Consider the following 17173-nt stretch of genomic DNA (forward strand, 5'->3'; position numbering starts at 1 on the left):
CCCACCCCGGAAGAAAAGATTGCTGCACTCGCGTGACGGACGGAGAAGGGGCTTGTCTCAAGCAGCTCCCCGCCTCACTTTTGACCCCCAAGCCTGGCTGAGTTGCAAAAAGCATCGTGCGCGTGTGCCATGCGGGCTGCCTGGATTCCCGGACAATCCGGGGGCCGGATCTGGAAGGCAATTGGGCCTGATCTGGCCCGCGGACCTTAGTTTGCCAACCCATGGTGTAGGGGACTGCAGGGGAGGTTGCAAAGTTGTTAGAGGCGCAAAATCTCAACGCCTGGTGCTGCCTCAACAACTTCTGTTGCTGCATCCTATTATTCTTAGAAATAAGAATTTGGAGAACTGTTATACAGGTGATATAATGAAATTAGTTAGAGGGGATTCAAGGAAGTCAGTTATCAATGTAAAGAGATTTAGGTATTTGAAGTAATAATTTTCCTTTGTGTTTAGTTTAGTTTATTGTAGTGTAATGTGTTTTTCTTTGTTGTGTGTTTCGTTTTGTCTTTTTTGTGAGAAATGTGGAAAATCAATAAATGCACGTTGAATGCATGTCCATTTTGGAAAATGCATCATTATTTTGTGATGTTGGATTAATTGGATAAAGGCAGATGGTCATTCAGCTAAAAATACATATTTAATTGCTTGAGAGTCCTAATGAATTTATTTTTATAGGGGTACTTGACTGCTTTCCAATCTTTGAAGCAGTGCAGAATTATTTTAAAAGTGTTTTCAAAAGACATATTAACAGTTAAAGTGAAGCAGACAGTGGTGGCGGCTGCTAATAGTTGGAGTCCTGGACTAGGACCTGAGAGACCAGGGGTCAAAACCCCATTCAGCCATGCATCTTAAAAAGCAGAGACATCACCTTGCCAACAAAGGTCCATATAGTAAAAGCTATGGTTTTCCCAGTAGTGATGCATGGAAGTGAGAGCTGGACCATAAAGAAGGCTGATCGCTGAAGAATGGATGCTTTTGAATTCTGGTGCTGGAGGAGACTCTTGAGAGTCCCATGGACTGCAAGAAGATCAAACCTCTCCATTCTGAAGGAAATCAGCCCTGAGTGCTCACTGGAAGGACAGATTGTGAAGCTGAGGCTCCAAGACTTTGGCCATCTCATGAGAAGAGAAGACTCCCTGGAAGAGACCCTGATGTTGGGAAAGATGGAGGGCACAAGGAGAAGGGGACGACAGAGGATGAGATGGTTGGACAGTGTTCTTGAAGTGACCAGCATGAGTTTGACCAAACTGCAGGAGGCAGTGGAAGACAGGAGGGCCTGGTGTGCTCTGGTCCAGGGGGTCACGAAGAGTCGGACACGACTAGACGACTAAACAACAGGGATGGAGGAAGAATTCAGTTCCATTTCCATGGAAAGTCAAACTTACTTAGCGCTTCTTGACACAACATACAACAACAGGAGAACAATGTGTAGGACCTCAAGCTCTTTAGAGAAAAATGTGGCATATAAATGTTAATCATCATCATCAGGGCAAAAGGAATATGTACTGTTGGAAGGGTCGCTGTTGCTATAGAAGCAGGATGTAATTTTATTTCTAACTTTTATAAGACATCTGATGGCAGCCCTGTTTAGGGAAGTTTTTGTTTGAATGTTTGAAGTTTTATTCTGTTTCTAGTGTTCTGTTGGGAGCCGCCCAGAGTGGCTGGGGAAACCCAGCCAGGTGGGCGGGGTATAAATAATAAAATTATTATTATTATTATTATTATTATTATTATTATTATTATTATTAAGTTTAAAAACAAAAACAAAAGCATGTGCATCCCCCACTCCTGGCTGGCATGCAAGTCCTGCAATTGTAGTCACTTTGTAGGAATATTTGGCCGAGATTTGCCCTTTCCTCCCGGAGGTCTTGTTATCATTCTTGCTGTGTTCAATTTTTGCTTCATTTTTTTTACGCCGGGGTCTGTGGAGGGAGAGAACTGTCAAAGGCAGGCTAGGTGTGGAGGTGCAGGAGCTGCCAATCAAGTTGTCAATCGGAATGGAGGGAGACTGGCGTGCCCTTTGGATGAAAGGGTCAGCAGTGTGCTCTGCATGAAGATCGCTTGATGCCTCGCTCCCTCCCTGCCCTGGGAAAGAATTGGGAGCCGCAAAGAGTTGTCCTGGCCTGGGGTGAAGGCTTGTAAACATCCTGCGTCCTCATCTTGCAAGCTGTTGGGATGCAAATGCAGTTCACTCCTTGCAAGCCTGATGTTGGAAGCAGGCATTTCACGGGGGCCGTCGTGCAAGTCGGAAATGAACAAACCTGGACCTTCTCCCTGTCATCGTAGTTACAGGTGGGCTGATGGGAGATAAGGATGCTTGCAAAATCCCCCCTATCCACACTTCTCCCCGTATCAGTTGTTATAGGAATTCTAAGGTCTTATATATAAAAAATAAATGTTCATAAATGTACAAGGCAAACCCATACATAAGCATATAAGCCACATGTCTGAAATAGTGGGAGAACAATCCTGAAGCCATTTTGACTCTCCCAAATGGACCTCAAATATTTCTCTGCAAGGAGGAAGGAAAAGGGAAAAGCTTTCTAATTGTCTTTGGACTGTAGGGGCTTACCCCTCCCTGCAAATACAGTCTGGCAAGTATGGGTTAAGCTGAGCACACTCTCAATATGCCTAAGAGATTCAGGAACTAAGTAGTCACCATCTCCAAGGAATGGCCAGGCCACCCAGAAAAGGCAATCAGATAATAAGGCATTATCAGGTATCCCGGCAGACAGGAGAGAAGCAACACACTCCAATTTCTGCTGGGGACCACCTCTTTCTGTGATGTATGTATGGTGTTTTGTGGGGTGGTCTTGGGCTACAGGGTGGCAATTTCAAAAGTCTATATAAGGCCTTGCACACCAATGTTCTGGGTTCCTGCTCCCTCCTGCATGTGATGAGTGAGGACCCTGTTGCAACATTTAAATAAAGATTATGCTCACTAGCTGTTTTGCTTCTCAATATTCTCTGCTTGGCCTCTGTTATCTTCTCCTACTGATAGAGAATCTACTTAAGAACTCTATATGGGCTCTTAGATAAAGGAAAAAGGAACAGGTTTTTTTCTTACAACACAGAGAAAAGTTTTCCTCTCTCTCTCTACTAAGCCTAGAACTTGAAGCTGAACATTGGAAGATTCAGGACACATAAAAGGAAGTCCTTCTTTACACAGTACAGAGTTGGACTATGGAACTTGCTGTAAACAAAATCTGCCCTTTCCCCCCCTTATGGGGTATCCAAGAGCCGATATAGAGTCCTTAAGTAGAATATTGTCTCCCCCCCCCCCGCTTTTTTGTAATTGTTAAACTTTTAATAAATATTATTTTTTTAAAAAAAACAACTCTCGGCTATGACCTGTCCGTCTTGGGTGGCCCTGCATGGCATAGCTCATAGCTTCTTGGAGTTATTCAAGCCCCTTCACCACGACAAGGCAGTGATCCATGAAGGGGAAGGCTTTATATAGACATTTTAAATTCCCTGCCCTGGAGCTCGACCACCCCTCCATATATCATACATACATTACAGAAGGGGTGTAACCTAAGACCACCCCCCAGATATCTACATCACAGAAAATGTGGTCTAAAACAGAAATCTGAACGTTGTTTTTCCTGTTTGCCAGGTAATCTGATCATGCCTTTTCTGATTGCCTTTCCTGATAGTCTGTCACCCATTAAAATGCTGATTACTCAATTCCTGAGACAATGGGAAGGTTCCCTGACCCCCCTCCCTCCTTGCAGGGAAAACATTTGGTCAGGTTGGGAATCAAAATGGTTTCAGGTCGGTCTTCCTGTGCTGATCTATGTATGTGCTTGTTTGGTGCACTTGGGTGGGCAGCGCTGTGGGTTAAACCACAGAGCCTAGGGCTTGCTGATCAGAAGGTTGGCGGTTCGAATCCCTGCGATGGGGTGAGCTCCCATTGTTTGGTCCCAGCTCCTGTCAACCTAGCAGTTCAAAAGCATGTCAAAGTGCAAGTAGATAAATAGGTACTACTCCGGCGGGAAGGTAAACAGCGTTTCCGTGCGCTGCTCTGGTTCACCAGAAGCGGCTTAGTCATGCTGGTCACATGACCCAGAAGCTGTACGCTGGCTCCCTCTGCCTATAGAGAGAGATGAGCGCAGCAACCCCAGAGTTGGTCATGACTGGAGCTAATGGTCAGGGGTCCCTTTACCTTTACCTTTAAGACCTCAACATTCCTATCACAACTCCCTCCCACAGGAGGCAGCGATGGCCACCAAACTAGATGGCTTTAACAGGGGATTGGACAACTACATGGAGGAGAGAGAGGGCCAGCGATGGCTGCTAAGTATGGTAGTAGCTCTGCTCTGTCTCCACCACTGAACAGATAGGTAGCCGTGTTGGTCTGCCATAGTCAAAATAAAATTCCTTCCAGTAGCACCTTAAAGACCAACTAAGTTAGTTCTTGGTATGAGCTTTCGTGTGCATGCACACTTCTTCAGATACACTGAAACAGAAGTTGCCAGACCCTTCTATATAGTGAGAAGGTGGGGAGGGGTATTACTCAGAAGGGTGGTGGGAATGGGAGATTGGCAGATAGCTGAGAGGAGCCTGTTGACGACTCTTAACGACTGTAATAGGTTTTACAGGAAAAGGCAAGGGGTGAGAAGGGGAGAAATTACAGTCGTTAAGAGTCGTCAACAGGCTCATCTCAGCTACCTGCCAATCTCCCATTCCCACCACCCTTCTGAGTAATACCCCTCCCCACCTTCTCACTATATAGAAGGATCTGGCAACTTCTGTTTCAGTGTATCTGAAGAAGTGTGCATGCACACGAAAGCTCATACCAAGAACTAACTTAGTTGGTCTTTAAGGTGCTACTGGAAGGAATTTTTTATTTCCACCACTGAAGACAGCCATGTTTCTGAATACCAGTTGCTGGAAACCACAGGAGAGGAGAGTTGTGCTCAGATCCTGTTGGCAGGTTTTTGACTGGCGTCTGCTTGGTCACCATGAGAACCAGTTGCTGGAGTAGATGGGCCCCCTCTGGTCTGATCCAGCAGAGCTATTCCTATGTTTTCAGCAAAGTTTTTATTTATTCATTTTGTGCATCTTCATCTTCGTCCATGCACACACTCTTTGTGGTACATTTCAGTCCCCTGTTCTTTGCACCTCTGTATTTTTTAAAAAGACGATCTGGTTTCTGATGCACACCATGCCAAACAAGGAATCTCAGAGGGTGTAATGTTATGCGTGATCACACGCTTCATCCATCTGCCCTGACACTCGCCAGGAGCCTCGGCTATTATTCAGCATCCGAGCTCATCGGCAAACCAGGCCAGGAAAGGGACGCAAATTAATCGAAGGGGCTGAACTTTTGCTGCAAACTGCCCATGCACTAATTCTGGGATAAATTTGAGAAACGATCTATGTTCCGACTGGCAGGAAGCTGGAACATAAGTCACAGGTCAGTAATGGACAAAACGCAGGGGAGGTGGTCATAACTCCTGGGAAAATAAAAGCATAGAATTGCTTGACATTCTATAAATAGGAATTCAGGAAATAGAAATTTACCTGCTTGTGACTGGTGGGATAGATCAGCCAGTAGAGCATGGAGCTCTTATTCTCAGGGCTGTGGGTTTGAGCCCCATGTTGGGCAAAGGAGTCCTGAATTGCAAGGGGTTGGACTAGATGACCCTCGTGGTCCCTTCCAGCTCTACAGTTCAATTCTATGAATTCTTGGATTAGGGAGCACCAGATCAGTATACAGAAGATTTCAGGAAGGGCTTTCTTCTCCACGATTACAATTACGATTACGATTACGATATCTTTATTGTCATTGCCCCTTGCAGAACAATGAAATTGAAAATCTACATAAAACTACATAAATCTACCACAAAACTACATAAAACTACTACAAAACTACGTACTATGTACAAACTACCCTCTACAAGACATCCTGGGAGCCAATGTAGGTCTTTCAAGACTGGTGTTATATGGTCTCGGTGGCCACTCCCAGTCACCAGTCTAGCTGCCGCATACTGGATTAGTTGTAGTTTCCGAGTCACCTTCAAAGGCAGCCCTACATAGAGCGCATTGCAGTAGTCCAAGCGGGAGATACCCAAAGCATGCACCACTCTGGCGAGACAGTCCGTGGGCAGGTAGGGTCTCATCCTGCGTACCAGGTGGAGCTGCCCTGGACCCAGAACTGACCTGCACCTCCATGGACAGCTGTGAGTCCAAAATGACTCCCAGGCTGCACACCTGGTCCTTCAGCGCACCTGTCCCACCACCAGGATCCGGGATCTATGCCATGGAGGCATGTTCTGTTTGCATTGAGGAGCCTTCAGTCTGGCAAGCCACCACCTGCGGTCTAAAGCGGTACAGTCCCAGCCCAGGATAGTTCTCTCCACGAGAACTCAGTCCTGATGACCTCGCTCATAACCATTGCCCCATGCCAAGCGATTCCTGACCTTGGGCGTTTGCCAGGATCAGCCACGTAAGAAGATTAAGAAAACACACTCGCCATGCATCTGTTAAGACTCCTTTTGTTCAAAAGCTAGTCAACTTCTTTTCTGAGCGGAGAACAGAACCATGACTAGAATTCCTTCTTTTAAAAGATAAGACGACCATTTCCCCCCCCATAAGCTGATTTTGCTTTATACAATGTAGATAATTCATCCGCCACTAGGTCAAATTTCCTTTCCAGGGAAAGTCTAAAACGTTCCCCATCAGCACCCTCGGGTAGAGAGAGAGAGAGAAGAGATACCGGCAAATGCTTTGCGCATGCTGAGATCTTATATATCTGCCTTATACTAAATGTCTTTCCTATGACTTTCTTCATGCTGTGTGTGACTTAAAGCTGCAGAAGATCATAGCATCAGAACTGTAGAGTTGCAAATAATCTAAAGAGTAATCTAGCGCAGCCCTGTGCAATGCAGGCCAAAAGGGTGGAATACATTTTCTTCCAGGATAGCTAGTTCCCCATATCTGAGATTCCTGCATTGTAGAGGGTTGGACTAGATGATCAATGGTTCCTCTTCATCCTGGAGAAGAGTGACTAGTGGGGTGCCACAGGGTTCTGTCTTGGGCCCGGTCTTATTCAACATCTTTATCAACGACTTGGATGATGGACTCAAGGGCATCCTGATCAAATTTGCAGATGACACCAAACTGGGAGGGGTGGCTAACACCCCAGAGGACAGGATCACACTTCAAAACGACCTTGACAGATTAGAGAACTGGGCCAAAACAAACAAGATGAACTTTAACAGGGAGAAATGTAAAGTATTGCACTTGGGCAAAAAAAATGAGAGGCACAAATACAAGATGGGTGACACCTGGCTTGAGAGCAGTACATGTGAAAAGGATCTAGGAGTCTTGGTTGACCACAGACTTGACATGAGCCAACAGTGTGACGCGGCAGCTAAAAAAGCCAATGCAATTCTGGGGTGCATCAATAGGAGTATAGCATCTAGATCAAGGGAAGTAATAGTGCCACTGTATTCTGCTCTGGTCAGACCACACCTGGAGTACTGTGTCCAGTTCTGGGCACCACAATTCAAGAAGGACACTGACAAACTGGAACGTGTCCAGAGGAGGGCAACCAAAATGGTCAAAGGCCTGGAAACGATGCCTTATGAGGAACGGTTAAGGGAGCTTGGCATGTTTAGCCTGGAGAAGAGGAGGTTAAGGGGTGATATGATAGCCATGTTCAAATATATAAAAGGATGTCATATAGAGGAGGGAGAAAGGTTGTTTTCTGCTGCTCCAGAGAAGCGGACACGGAGCAATGGATCCAAACTACAAGAAAGAAGATTCCACCTAAACATTAGGAAGAACTTCCTGACAGTAAGAGCTGTTCGACAGTGGAATTTGCTGCCAAGGAGTGTGGTGGAGTCTCCTACTTTGGAGGTCTTTAAGCAGAGGCTTGACAACCATATGTCAGGAGTGCTCTGATGGTGTTTCCTGCTTGGCAGGGGGTTGGACTCGATGGCCCTTGTGGTCTCTTCCAACTCTATGATTCTATTCTATGATTCTGTGACCCTTGGGGTGCCTTTTAGCTCGACAGTTCTATTATTCTATGTGTCTATGAACTGTCATATGAAAAGGCACTCAATACACAAACGGTGTGTATAACCATTATTGCTTGGTGAAATGACTAAAAGTGTATCAGCAATGTGTTGACAAAATAGTAAGGCCATTGGCTCACTTATCCACATGTGGTGGCAATGCCCCAAAGTCTTTCTGTTTGGGGAAAAGGGTCTTTCATGACGCAGGCCTTATCACAAAACAAGACCTCCCTTTGGTTCCTAAAATAGCACTTCTATCATATTACAGTGGTACCTTGGGTTAAGCACTTAATTCGTTCTGGAGGTCCATTCTTAACCTAAAACTGTTCTTAACCTGAAGCACCACTTTAGCTAATGGGGCCTCCTGCTGCTGCCGCCGCACCGCCAAAGCACAATTTCTGTTCTCATCCTGAAGCAAAGTTCTTAACAGCACAGTATACTATTGCAAGGGATTGGAATTCGCTAAATGCAGACCTGTTTGAGATCTGGACCTCACAACTCTGGGTGCAATATTACTAGACAAACCTACAGACCCTGTCTGAGAGAGTGGCATAAACGAGAAGACCACTACTTTTCAATCTACCTGCCACAGTTTTATTACATATTACATTGGCAGAATGTGCTTATTGGTGCTCACCAACACATGACAACTTATGGAACAAGACCTTTGTCTAGAACCAGTTAAATGCAATAAAATAAACATTTAGTGCTTTTGTTGGGCGTGGGATTGTTGAATATTGGTTGTTGCTTCTCGTATAAATAAGTGGAAACAATAAAATATTTGGACAAAATAAATGGCTGCGTTCAAACGCTAGCAAACTCTGCCGGCCACCTGCCTGGCACCCTGCCTGGTCAACCCCTCTCTTCCCTCCAGGCTCCCAGCCGTGGCATTTTGACGCTCAACCGCAACAGAGAAAAGAACTGCTCTGGGGCTTCCAGAAGCAGGCACTTACAGTACACGTCGACCCTGATCGATTTGATCGCTGGCGAGCCCAAGCCATTCTCCGCCTTGCAGTAGTAGCGGCCTCCTTGATGTCGCTGGATGTTGGCGATCCGCAACGTCTCGTTGAAGACGCTGGAGTCTTGAAACCGGTCAGAGGCACTTCCTGCTGTTTTGGTCCACCTGATCTGAGCAAGCATCAAAACAGATTGTTACTTTAGCATGCCCATTTGTGTTGCGGAGCGAGGGCTGCTTTCTGAAGAGACAGAAAAAGAGAGACTCTGGTGTTTCATGAACCATCGAAACTGGTCAAGGTTCAAGGGGCTACAATTAGTATACAAAACCCTTAACAACTTGGGGCCAGTTTACCTTGAGAACACCTTGCTCTGTATAAGACAACCCTGTTTAGAGAAGCTTTTAATGTTTCATGCATTACGGTATTTTAATATTTTGTTGGAAGCTGCCCAGAGTGGCTGTGGAAGCCCAGCCAGATGGGCAGGGTATAGATAAATTATTATTATTATTATTATTATTATTATTATTATTATTATTATTATTAATTCCATTCTGCTTTGATCTGAGGAACTGGCACTGTCACAAGTGTCACAAAACCCATTTACATTTGTAAGAAATTGATCTCTTAGCATGGCAGGACCTAGACTTCGGAACTCCCTGCCTATTGATATCAGGCCGGCAACTTCACTGTACTGTTTTCGGCACCTGCGGGAAATGTTTTTGCTTAGACAAACCTGCCTAGACATGTAGACATGTTGCTGTATGTTTAAATCTGTTTCTAGCTTACTGCTGTATAGCCTGTGGCTATGGGAGAAGGAGGACCTTTTGAGGGCATTGATGTTGTCACAAGGACTGGACAATGTCTCGATACATCATCCAATCCCATGATAATGGTTTCGTAATATTCAACAAGGCGATACATCATGATGTGTGCACGTGCTGTGTAAAAAAGTGTGATGCGGGGAAAACTGTGAAGCCGTAAATCACTTCTCTCATGATTCGCACCGCCTCTAGTGCCCTGGAATATTAAATGACGGTTGTAAAAATATGTGAACACATATCAGTTTTAGACCCCTAAGTAGTAGCAGTTGCCAAGACATTACCCCATTAGGCCCGTCCTTATTTCAGACATTGTGATATATTGATCTATTGTGCTGTTTAGTCGGTGATATATCACAATGTTGAAAACCAGGCATCGCCCAGCCCTAGTTGTGTCCCCTCCAGGTTCTATATAGGTGTAAATAAACCAAATATATTGTGAAGACCCCACGATCTCACTGTGACTTAATCACCAAAAGGAAACACAAACTCTGGCTGAGCACCTCGAACTCCTGGAATCTCGCACTGCTCAGAGATTGGGGTGGCATGCAACCATATGAAGAACCTGCTGGCAGATCCTCCAAGTGTCCCTATTTTCCAGGGACTGTCCTGGATTTACAGAAGCCGTACCGCTTTCTGATTTGACCCTGGAATGTCCTGATTTTCCTTAGGACATCCCTATTTTCACCATAAAGAAGACTGATCATCAAAGACTTGATGCTTTTGAATTATGGTGCTGGAGGAGACTCTTGAGAGTCCCATGGACTGCAAGAAGATCCAACCTCTCCATTCTTAAGGAAATCAGCCCTGAGTGCTCACGGGAAGGACCGATCCTGAAGCTGAGGCTCCAATACTTTGGCCACCTCATGAGAAGAGAAGACTCCCTGAATAAGACCCTGATGTTGGGAAAGATGGAGGGCACAAGGAGAAGGGGACGACAGAGGATGAGATGGTTGGATGGTGTTCTTGAAGCTACCAGCATGAGTTTGACCAAACTGCGGGAGGCAGTGGAAGACAGGAGTGCCTGGCGTGCTCTGGTCCAGGGGGTCATGAAGAGGCGGACACGACTAAATGACTAAAGAACAGCAGTTTTCATTGGAGAAATGTTGGAAGGTATTAAGTTATCTGACTCCTGAGATGTCTGAAGGCAATCCTGAAGAGGAAAGGTTTTTTAATGGGTTGGAAGCTGCCCAGAGTGTCTTGGGCAACCCAGTGAGATGGGCAGGGGAAATGTTGGAGGATATGCCTGCCAGATCTGGTCCAGCATCCTGTTCTCGCGATGGCCCACCAGATGCCCCTGGGAAACCCGCAAGCAGGATTAGACCACAAGAGCAATTCTCCTCTCCTGTGGTTTCCAGCAACTGATGTTCAGAAGCATCGCTCCCTCCAACCATGGAGGCAAACTATAGCCATTGTGAGTTGAGTCCAGCCCTTTTATTCCACCTAGTGTATTTTTCGCTCCATAGGACTCACTTTTTTCCTCCTAAAAATTAAGGGGAAATGTCTGTATGTCTTATGAAGCGAATGAGTGGTCCCTGGGGCCAAATTGCCCAGGGGCAAAAAGCAGAACGTGAGTTTATTTTTTTAGAAAGAGGGAAGTGGGTGTTGAAACAAAGCCACTAATGGGCAAGTGATTGGGGAATGAGATAAGGGACACTAGAGATAAAGGAGGCTGCCTGGGAGGGGGGAGGTAAAGACAGCAAACTTGCAAGGAGAGGAGACAGGAAGACTAAAGCAATGAGGAGAGAAATTAGAAGAAAAGGAGGAGCAAAAAACTGCTCCAGCTAAGGAAAAGACACTAAGGCAAACAAGAGGGAAGGGGATGTTGAAACAAAGCTGCTGAGCAGCTGATCAGCAAGCGATCAGGAGGGAGATAAGGGATCCTAGCAATAAAGGAGGCTGCCTAGGAGGGGGGAGGTAAAAGGCCATGGATCCTCAGGATTTTTGCACTTGGTCACCCCAAATTCACCATCCGATCACAAAGCATGTCCATGGCTACAGCCTGCAGCAAAAAAAATCACACATCCACTGTTTCATGGGGCCACAATGGCGCAAAAACATGGTTACAAAGCACGGATCAACATGGATCCTCAAGATTTTTGCATTGGGCTACCCCAAACTCACTGTCAAATCACATATCATGGTCTGTGGCCACAGCATGAACCACAAAAATCATACATCCAGTGTTTCGTTCAGAATAACTTTTTTCTTGTTTTCCTCCTCTAAAAACTAGGTGCATCTTATGGTCAGGTGCGTCTAATGGAGCGAAAAATACGGTATATCCTCAGGAAGTCAAGATGGTAAACAAGTCACAATGCAAATATCAATGTATCTATATAACTCAATTGTCAAACCCCATCATAAAAAGCAATAAAGTAAGAAGTACAGCAATAATGATATTCAAACTAGCATGCGTTGCTAGCCATAGATGTTCAAACATTTCTGCTAAACCTCTCATCTGCATCTAATTGTCTGTTTTCTGGAGATGTTGAAGAACACTGTCTGCAAATCACCACATATTTAAGCACACACAATAATCTTAGGGAACAGGTTTCGGAAACTGTAAAAAAAAACAAAAACCCACCCATTTATTTTTCAACAGAGATGAAAGCCATTTTCACAGCATCCAAGTAGAATCTGTGCGCTTCAGCCAATACTCTGCCTATTTTTAATATCTCAGCTAGAAGGAGATGGCGGGCAGGGGCAGGCATGAGGTTTCTTATTTATTTCATGAAATTATACGCTGATGAATTGTGGAGGGAAAACTTCAAAGCAGTTTACAAAAAAGACAAAATAAAATAAAATTGCCACTAAAAAATTTAGAGCCATAATTCAAAACTTACAAATAGTAAAAACGTGATAGAACAGACTAAAAGAAATTATAACACATAGAAACTTTCTAAGCATCTGGATTAGGCTTGTCCGCCAAAAAGAATAAAGTGAAAGTGCCTGCCTGATATCATGAGGCAGGGAGTTCCAAAGTTTCAGTGCTGCCATACTAAAGATTGTTGTTGTTGTTTAGTCGTTTAGTCATGTCCGAGTCTTCGTGACCCCCTGGACCAGAGCACGCCAGGCACTCCTGTCTTCCACTGCCTCCCACAGTTTGGTCAAACTCATGCTGGTAGCTTCAAGAACACTGTCCAACCAGCTCGTCCTCTGTCATCCCCTTCTCCTTGTGCCCTCCATCTTTCCCAACATCAGGGTCTTTTCCAGGGAGTCTTCTCTTCTTATGAGGGGGCCAAAGTCTTGGAGCCTCAACTTCAGGATCTGTCCTTCCAGTGAGCACTCAGGGCTGATTTCCTTCAGAATGGAGAGGTTGGATCTTCTTGCAGTCCATGGGACTCTCAAGAGTCTCCTCCAGCACCAGAATTCAAAAGCATCAATTCTTCGGCGATCAGCCTTCTTGATGGTCCAGCTCTCACTTCCATACATCACTATTGGAAAACCATGGCTTTAACTATACAGATCTTTGTTGGCAAGGTGATATCTCTGCTTTTTAAGATGCTGTCTAGGTTTGTCATTGCTTTTCTCCCAAGAAGCAGGCATCTTTTAATTTTGTGACTGCTGTCACCATTACGTTCTTACAAATGCAATGAAGGTATTACGTGGCAGCTGTAAAAGTGCCAATTCGGCTAACTGAAGCAGCTGAGAGGGCACATGTCGGGTAAGGAGATCTTGCAGGTAAACTGGTCCCAAGTTCTTAAGGGCTTGGTATAATAGTAACGCCTTGAACTCAGCCCAGTAGCAAATCAGCAACCATAGTACATCTCTGAGCACGGGTGTTACAATTGTTTATTTTTATTTACTATATTTTAAAAGATTCTTTATTACAAAACCATTTACATAGAACGTGAACAAAACAAAAAACAACATAGACACTGACTAACAACACCTCATTTGACATTACATACCCTTTAACTTCCGATTCACCTCATTGTCCTTTTTATACCTTACACTATAGGCACTTCATTTTTATGTTTCTTTTCAGTTAATTATCAGGGAAAATGTTACTTTATGATTTCCTTGAACTTCAAGATTCAATCCAAATCTGTCTGGAGATTTGTGTTATTACAGTGCTTTTTAAGATATTAAGAAGATGTTTGAAGATGGCTGTCTTGTCACCTACTCATAACAGTAGGCAGTCTGCCCTTTCACAAATCCCACCCATCTTGAAAAACCAAGGAGCCCAAGAAGATCATGTCTACGTGCAACAATAGCTCCGCCATCTTGGAAACCGGCAGCACGCTCTTGACTTAGAAAGTGGTGCATTTTGCCTCAGGGTTTGTGGTCAATGTCTGCTCCAAAATGCCGTTCCAAATGCAATGGGAGGCACTGCCAATGTCTTTCCAGAGCTTTTCAGAGCTTGGAGTGGCAGCTGCCCCCATCCGTGCCACACTCGACAAGACAAGCACCATCTGTCAGTCCGTCTAAAACCAAACAGATGTGTTCTGTCAAGAAAACTCGACGTACACGCGAGACAGCCAACCTTAGCACAGATATACCCCCCCCCCATCTCAGACTGTCAGCATTTTTCTATTATTAAACTCCTGGCAATGAGGAGCTTTAAATCATTTGTACAAGGAATGTGCCACTGGATAAATGCATGATCGGAGGTCAAATTGATTGTTTTCTCCCTTCCCCTTCCTGCTTTCACATTAGAAAATGCATCCTTCATTGCATTATTTCACGGGAGCCAGAATTTGGAATCATCATTGCGCCTTTTGAGATTAGCAAGCAAAGAAGGATGGAGCGAATCATATGGCATTTGATTTATATTTCTTTTTTAATAAAATGTACAAATGGAAGAAATGGGAAATGCATTCCAACTGGATGTTGGAGCTAACTTAAAATGTATATAAAAAGAAGAGGAAGATAACCAGTAATGATGGGCAGTGGTGTAATGGGGGGCAAGGGGGGGCCGTGGCCCCGGGTGCAAAATTCTGGGGGGTGCAACCAGGCACCCCCACACAGGTGCCAACTTCTGTGGGAATCCTCACCCTGGCAGAGCAGCCTAGGTCCACAGTGAGTGGGTGCAGATGGAGACAGGCAAGGGGCAACCCCAGCACGGAAGAGCCCAGTGCCCCTTTCTGTGGGCATCAGGGGGATTTGCCCCCCAAGGGCCGTGTTGGCCAGCCAGGCTCCCCACTGTATAGGTAGGCAGGCAGTGCAGCGTGGCCTCTCTTGGCTCCAGTGGGGAGGAGCACAGGCAGCGTCCGTGGCTTGCCTGCCCCGGGCACTGGCAACCCACAATACGCCACTGACAATGGGAAGATCAGGAGTTGCCTTGAATCAAACTACTGTTGCATTGAGCCCAGTGTTGTCCACTCTATTATGACCTGTTTTGGCTCTCCAGAGTCTTGCAGAGACATCCCTTCCCTTTCCCAGAAATGCCATGGACTGAACCTGTGACCTCTGCATGAAAAGTAGCCCCTCTACCACTGAGCTTTTGGATGGTCCCATGTCCTGGTCCACATGCCACACAAGCCACTGAAGAGCTCCAGCTCCAGATGATTGCTGAGGTCCCACCAGAAAAAGCTCCTCTTGTGCAACACACATGGTCTCCTTTGCAGAACACAGAAGTTTGAACTCCACGACGAATCCCTGCAGCTACTTCTGATTCATTCCTACAGTTTGCCAGGCACTATTCCCCATTAAATGCGAAGATGTAGCTTCTGCCGTGAGCCTTGTAAAGGAGGAGAATGATGAAATATCACCGTCTCCTACTGAACTTTTGCAAATTGCCACGTCTGCGCTCCACTTCCGCGGCCTGAAACAGCAGGCTGCTTAGCTTGCGAGGCACCAAAGACTCCCATTTAGCATATTTTGCTTGGAAAAGAGAGGATTGTTTGCTAATGCTGATAGGCTGACACCCGCAGCCCGCTTCGTAACAGAGAAGAACATCTAGGGAGGGAGGAGGCCCCGGCACACCTTGCCCGTGTGGCAAATTACAGGTTTTACTGTAGACCCATTTGTAAATACTTGCAGGAGGTGGATGTAAATTTTTATTGTGCGGCAGGAAGTAACTTACTGGCCACCCACAGAGTCTGGAAAAATGTATAGGATGCAGCTCTCCATTTGAAAGAAGGCAGCAGAGTGATGAATATGCAAGGCCGGGATGGAAACCTGCCTTCGTACCTTATTTCATATGCTAATAGCTGTGAGATGCAGAGAAAAGCAGCCTTGGTCATCTACAGCTTAGAACAAAAAACGGGAATATCAAATAGTTTGCAAGATAATCACCCGAGAGCAAGTCCCACAGTTGATAATAATGATAGTTTAAAGTAAAAGCCGGCATGATAGAAGTTTGCATGGAGAAGGGGGAGAGGGAAAGGTTTTTCTCCCTCTTCCATAACACTAGAATTTGTGGACATGCAATGAAGGTGAAGGTTTGAAGAGGCAGGATTTCAAGCAGTGGGAGAACTACCGTATTTTTCGGTCCATAAGATGCACTTTTTTCCTCCTAAAAAGTAAGGGGAAATGTCTGTGTGTCTTATGGAGTGAATGTGTCAGGAGCCGAATCATGCTCTCTTTTTTGAAAGAGGGAAATGGGTGTTGAAACAAAGCCGCTGATCTGCAAGCGGTCGGGAGGGAGATAAGGGACGCTAGCAATAAAGGAGGCTGCCTGGGAGGGGGGAAGTAAAGACAGCAAACTTGCAAGGAGAGGAGACAGGAAGACTAAAGCAATGAGGAGAGAAATTAGAAGAAAAGGAGGAGCAAAAAACTGCTCCAGCTAAAGAAAAACGCTAAGGCACACAAGAGGGAAGGGGGTGTTGAAATGAAGCTGCTGAACAGCTGATCGGCAAGCTATCAGGAGGGAGATAAGGGATGCTAGCAGTAAAGGAGGCTGACTAGGAGGGGGGAGGTAAAAGCCCATGGATCCTCAGGATTTTTGCATTGGGTCACCCCAAATTCACCATCAGATCACATAGCATCTCCATGGCTACAGCCTGCTCCAAAAAAAATCACGCACCCACTGCTGCGTGGGGCCGCAATGACGCAAAAACATGGTTACAAAGCACGGATCCACATGGATCCTCGGGATTTTTGAACTGGATCACCCCAAACTCACCGTCAAATCACATGTCTGTGGCCACAACATGACACACAGAAATCATACATCCACTGTTTCATACAGAATATTTTTTTTCCTTGTTTTCCTCCTCTAAAAACTAGGTGTGTCTTATGGTCAGGTGCGTCTTATGGAGCGAAAAATACGGTGACTCCAGCAGTCAGCAGGGCTGACTGCCAACCTGGTCGGCTTTGAAAGAGGATTAGGCAAATTTGTGGAGGAGAGGACTATTGGTGGCTCCTGGCCAACGTGGCTCTGCTCTCCCTCCACAGTCAGCAAAGCTCCTGAAGACCAGTTGCTGGAAAC

General features: G+C 45.5%; 1 protein-coding gene across 2 annotated transcripts in view; it reads right to left on the bottom strand.

Moving 5' to 3' along the window:
- The window catches only part of MDGA2 (MAM domain containing glycosylphosphatidylinositol anchor 2), a 412109-nt gene that overhangs the window by 193911 nt on the left and 201025 nt on the right, over positions 1 to 17173 (bottom strand). For both annotated transcript variants that reach the window (XM_081195650.1, XM_081195649.1), the window contains exon 3: positions 8978 to 9152. In XM_081195650.1, the coding sequence (XP_081051776.1) occupies positions 8978 to 9152 (175 nt within the window). The remainder of the gene's footprint in view (positions 1 to 8977; positions 9153 to 17173) is intronic.

The sequence above is a fragment of the Podarcis bocagei genome (assembly GCF_964188305.1).
Source record: "Podarcis bocagei genome assembly, chromosome: 1".
NCBI classification, from domain to species: Eukaryota; Metazoa; Chordata; class Lepidosauria; order Squamata; family Lacertidae; genus Podarcis; species Podarcis bocagei.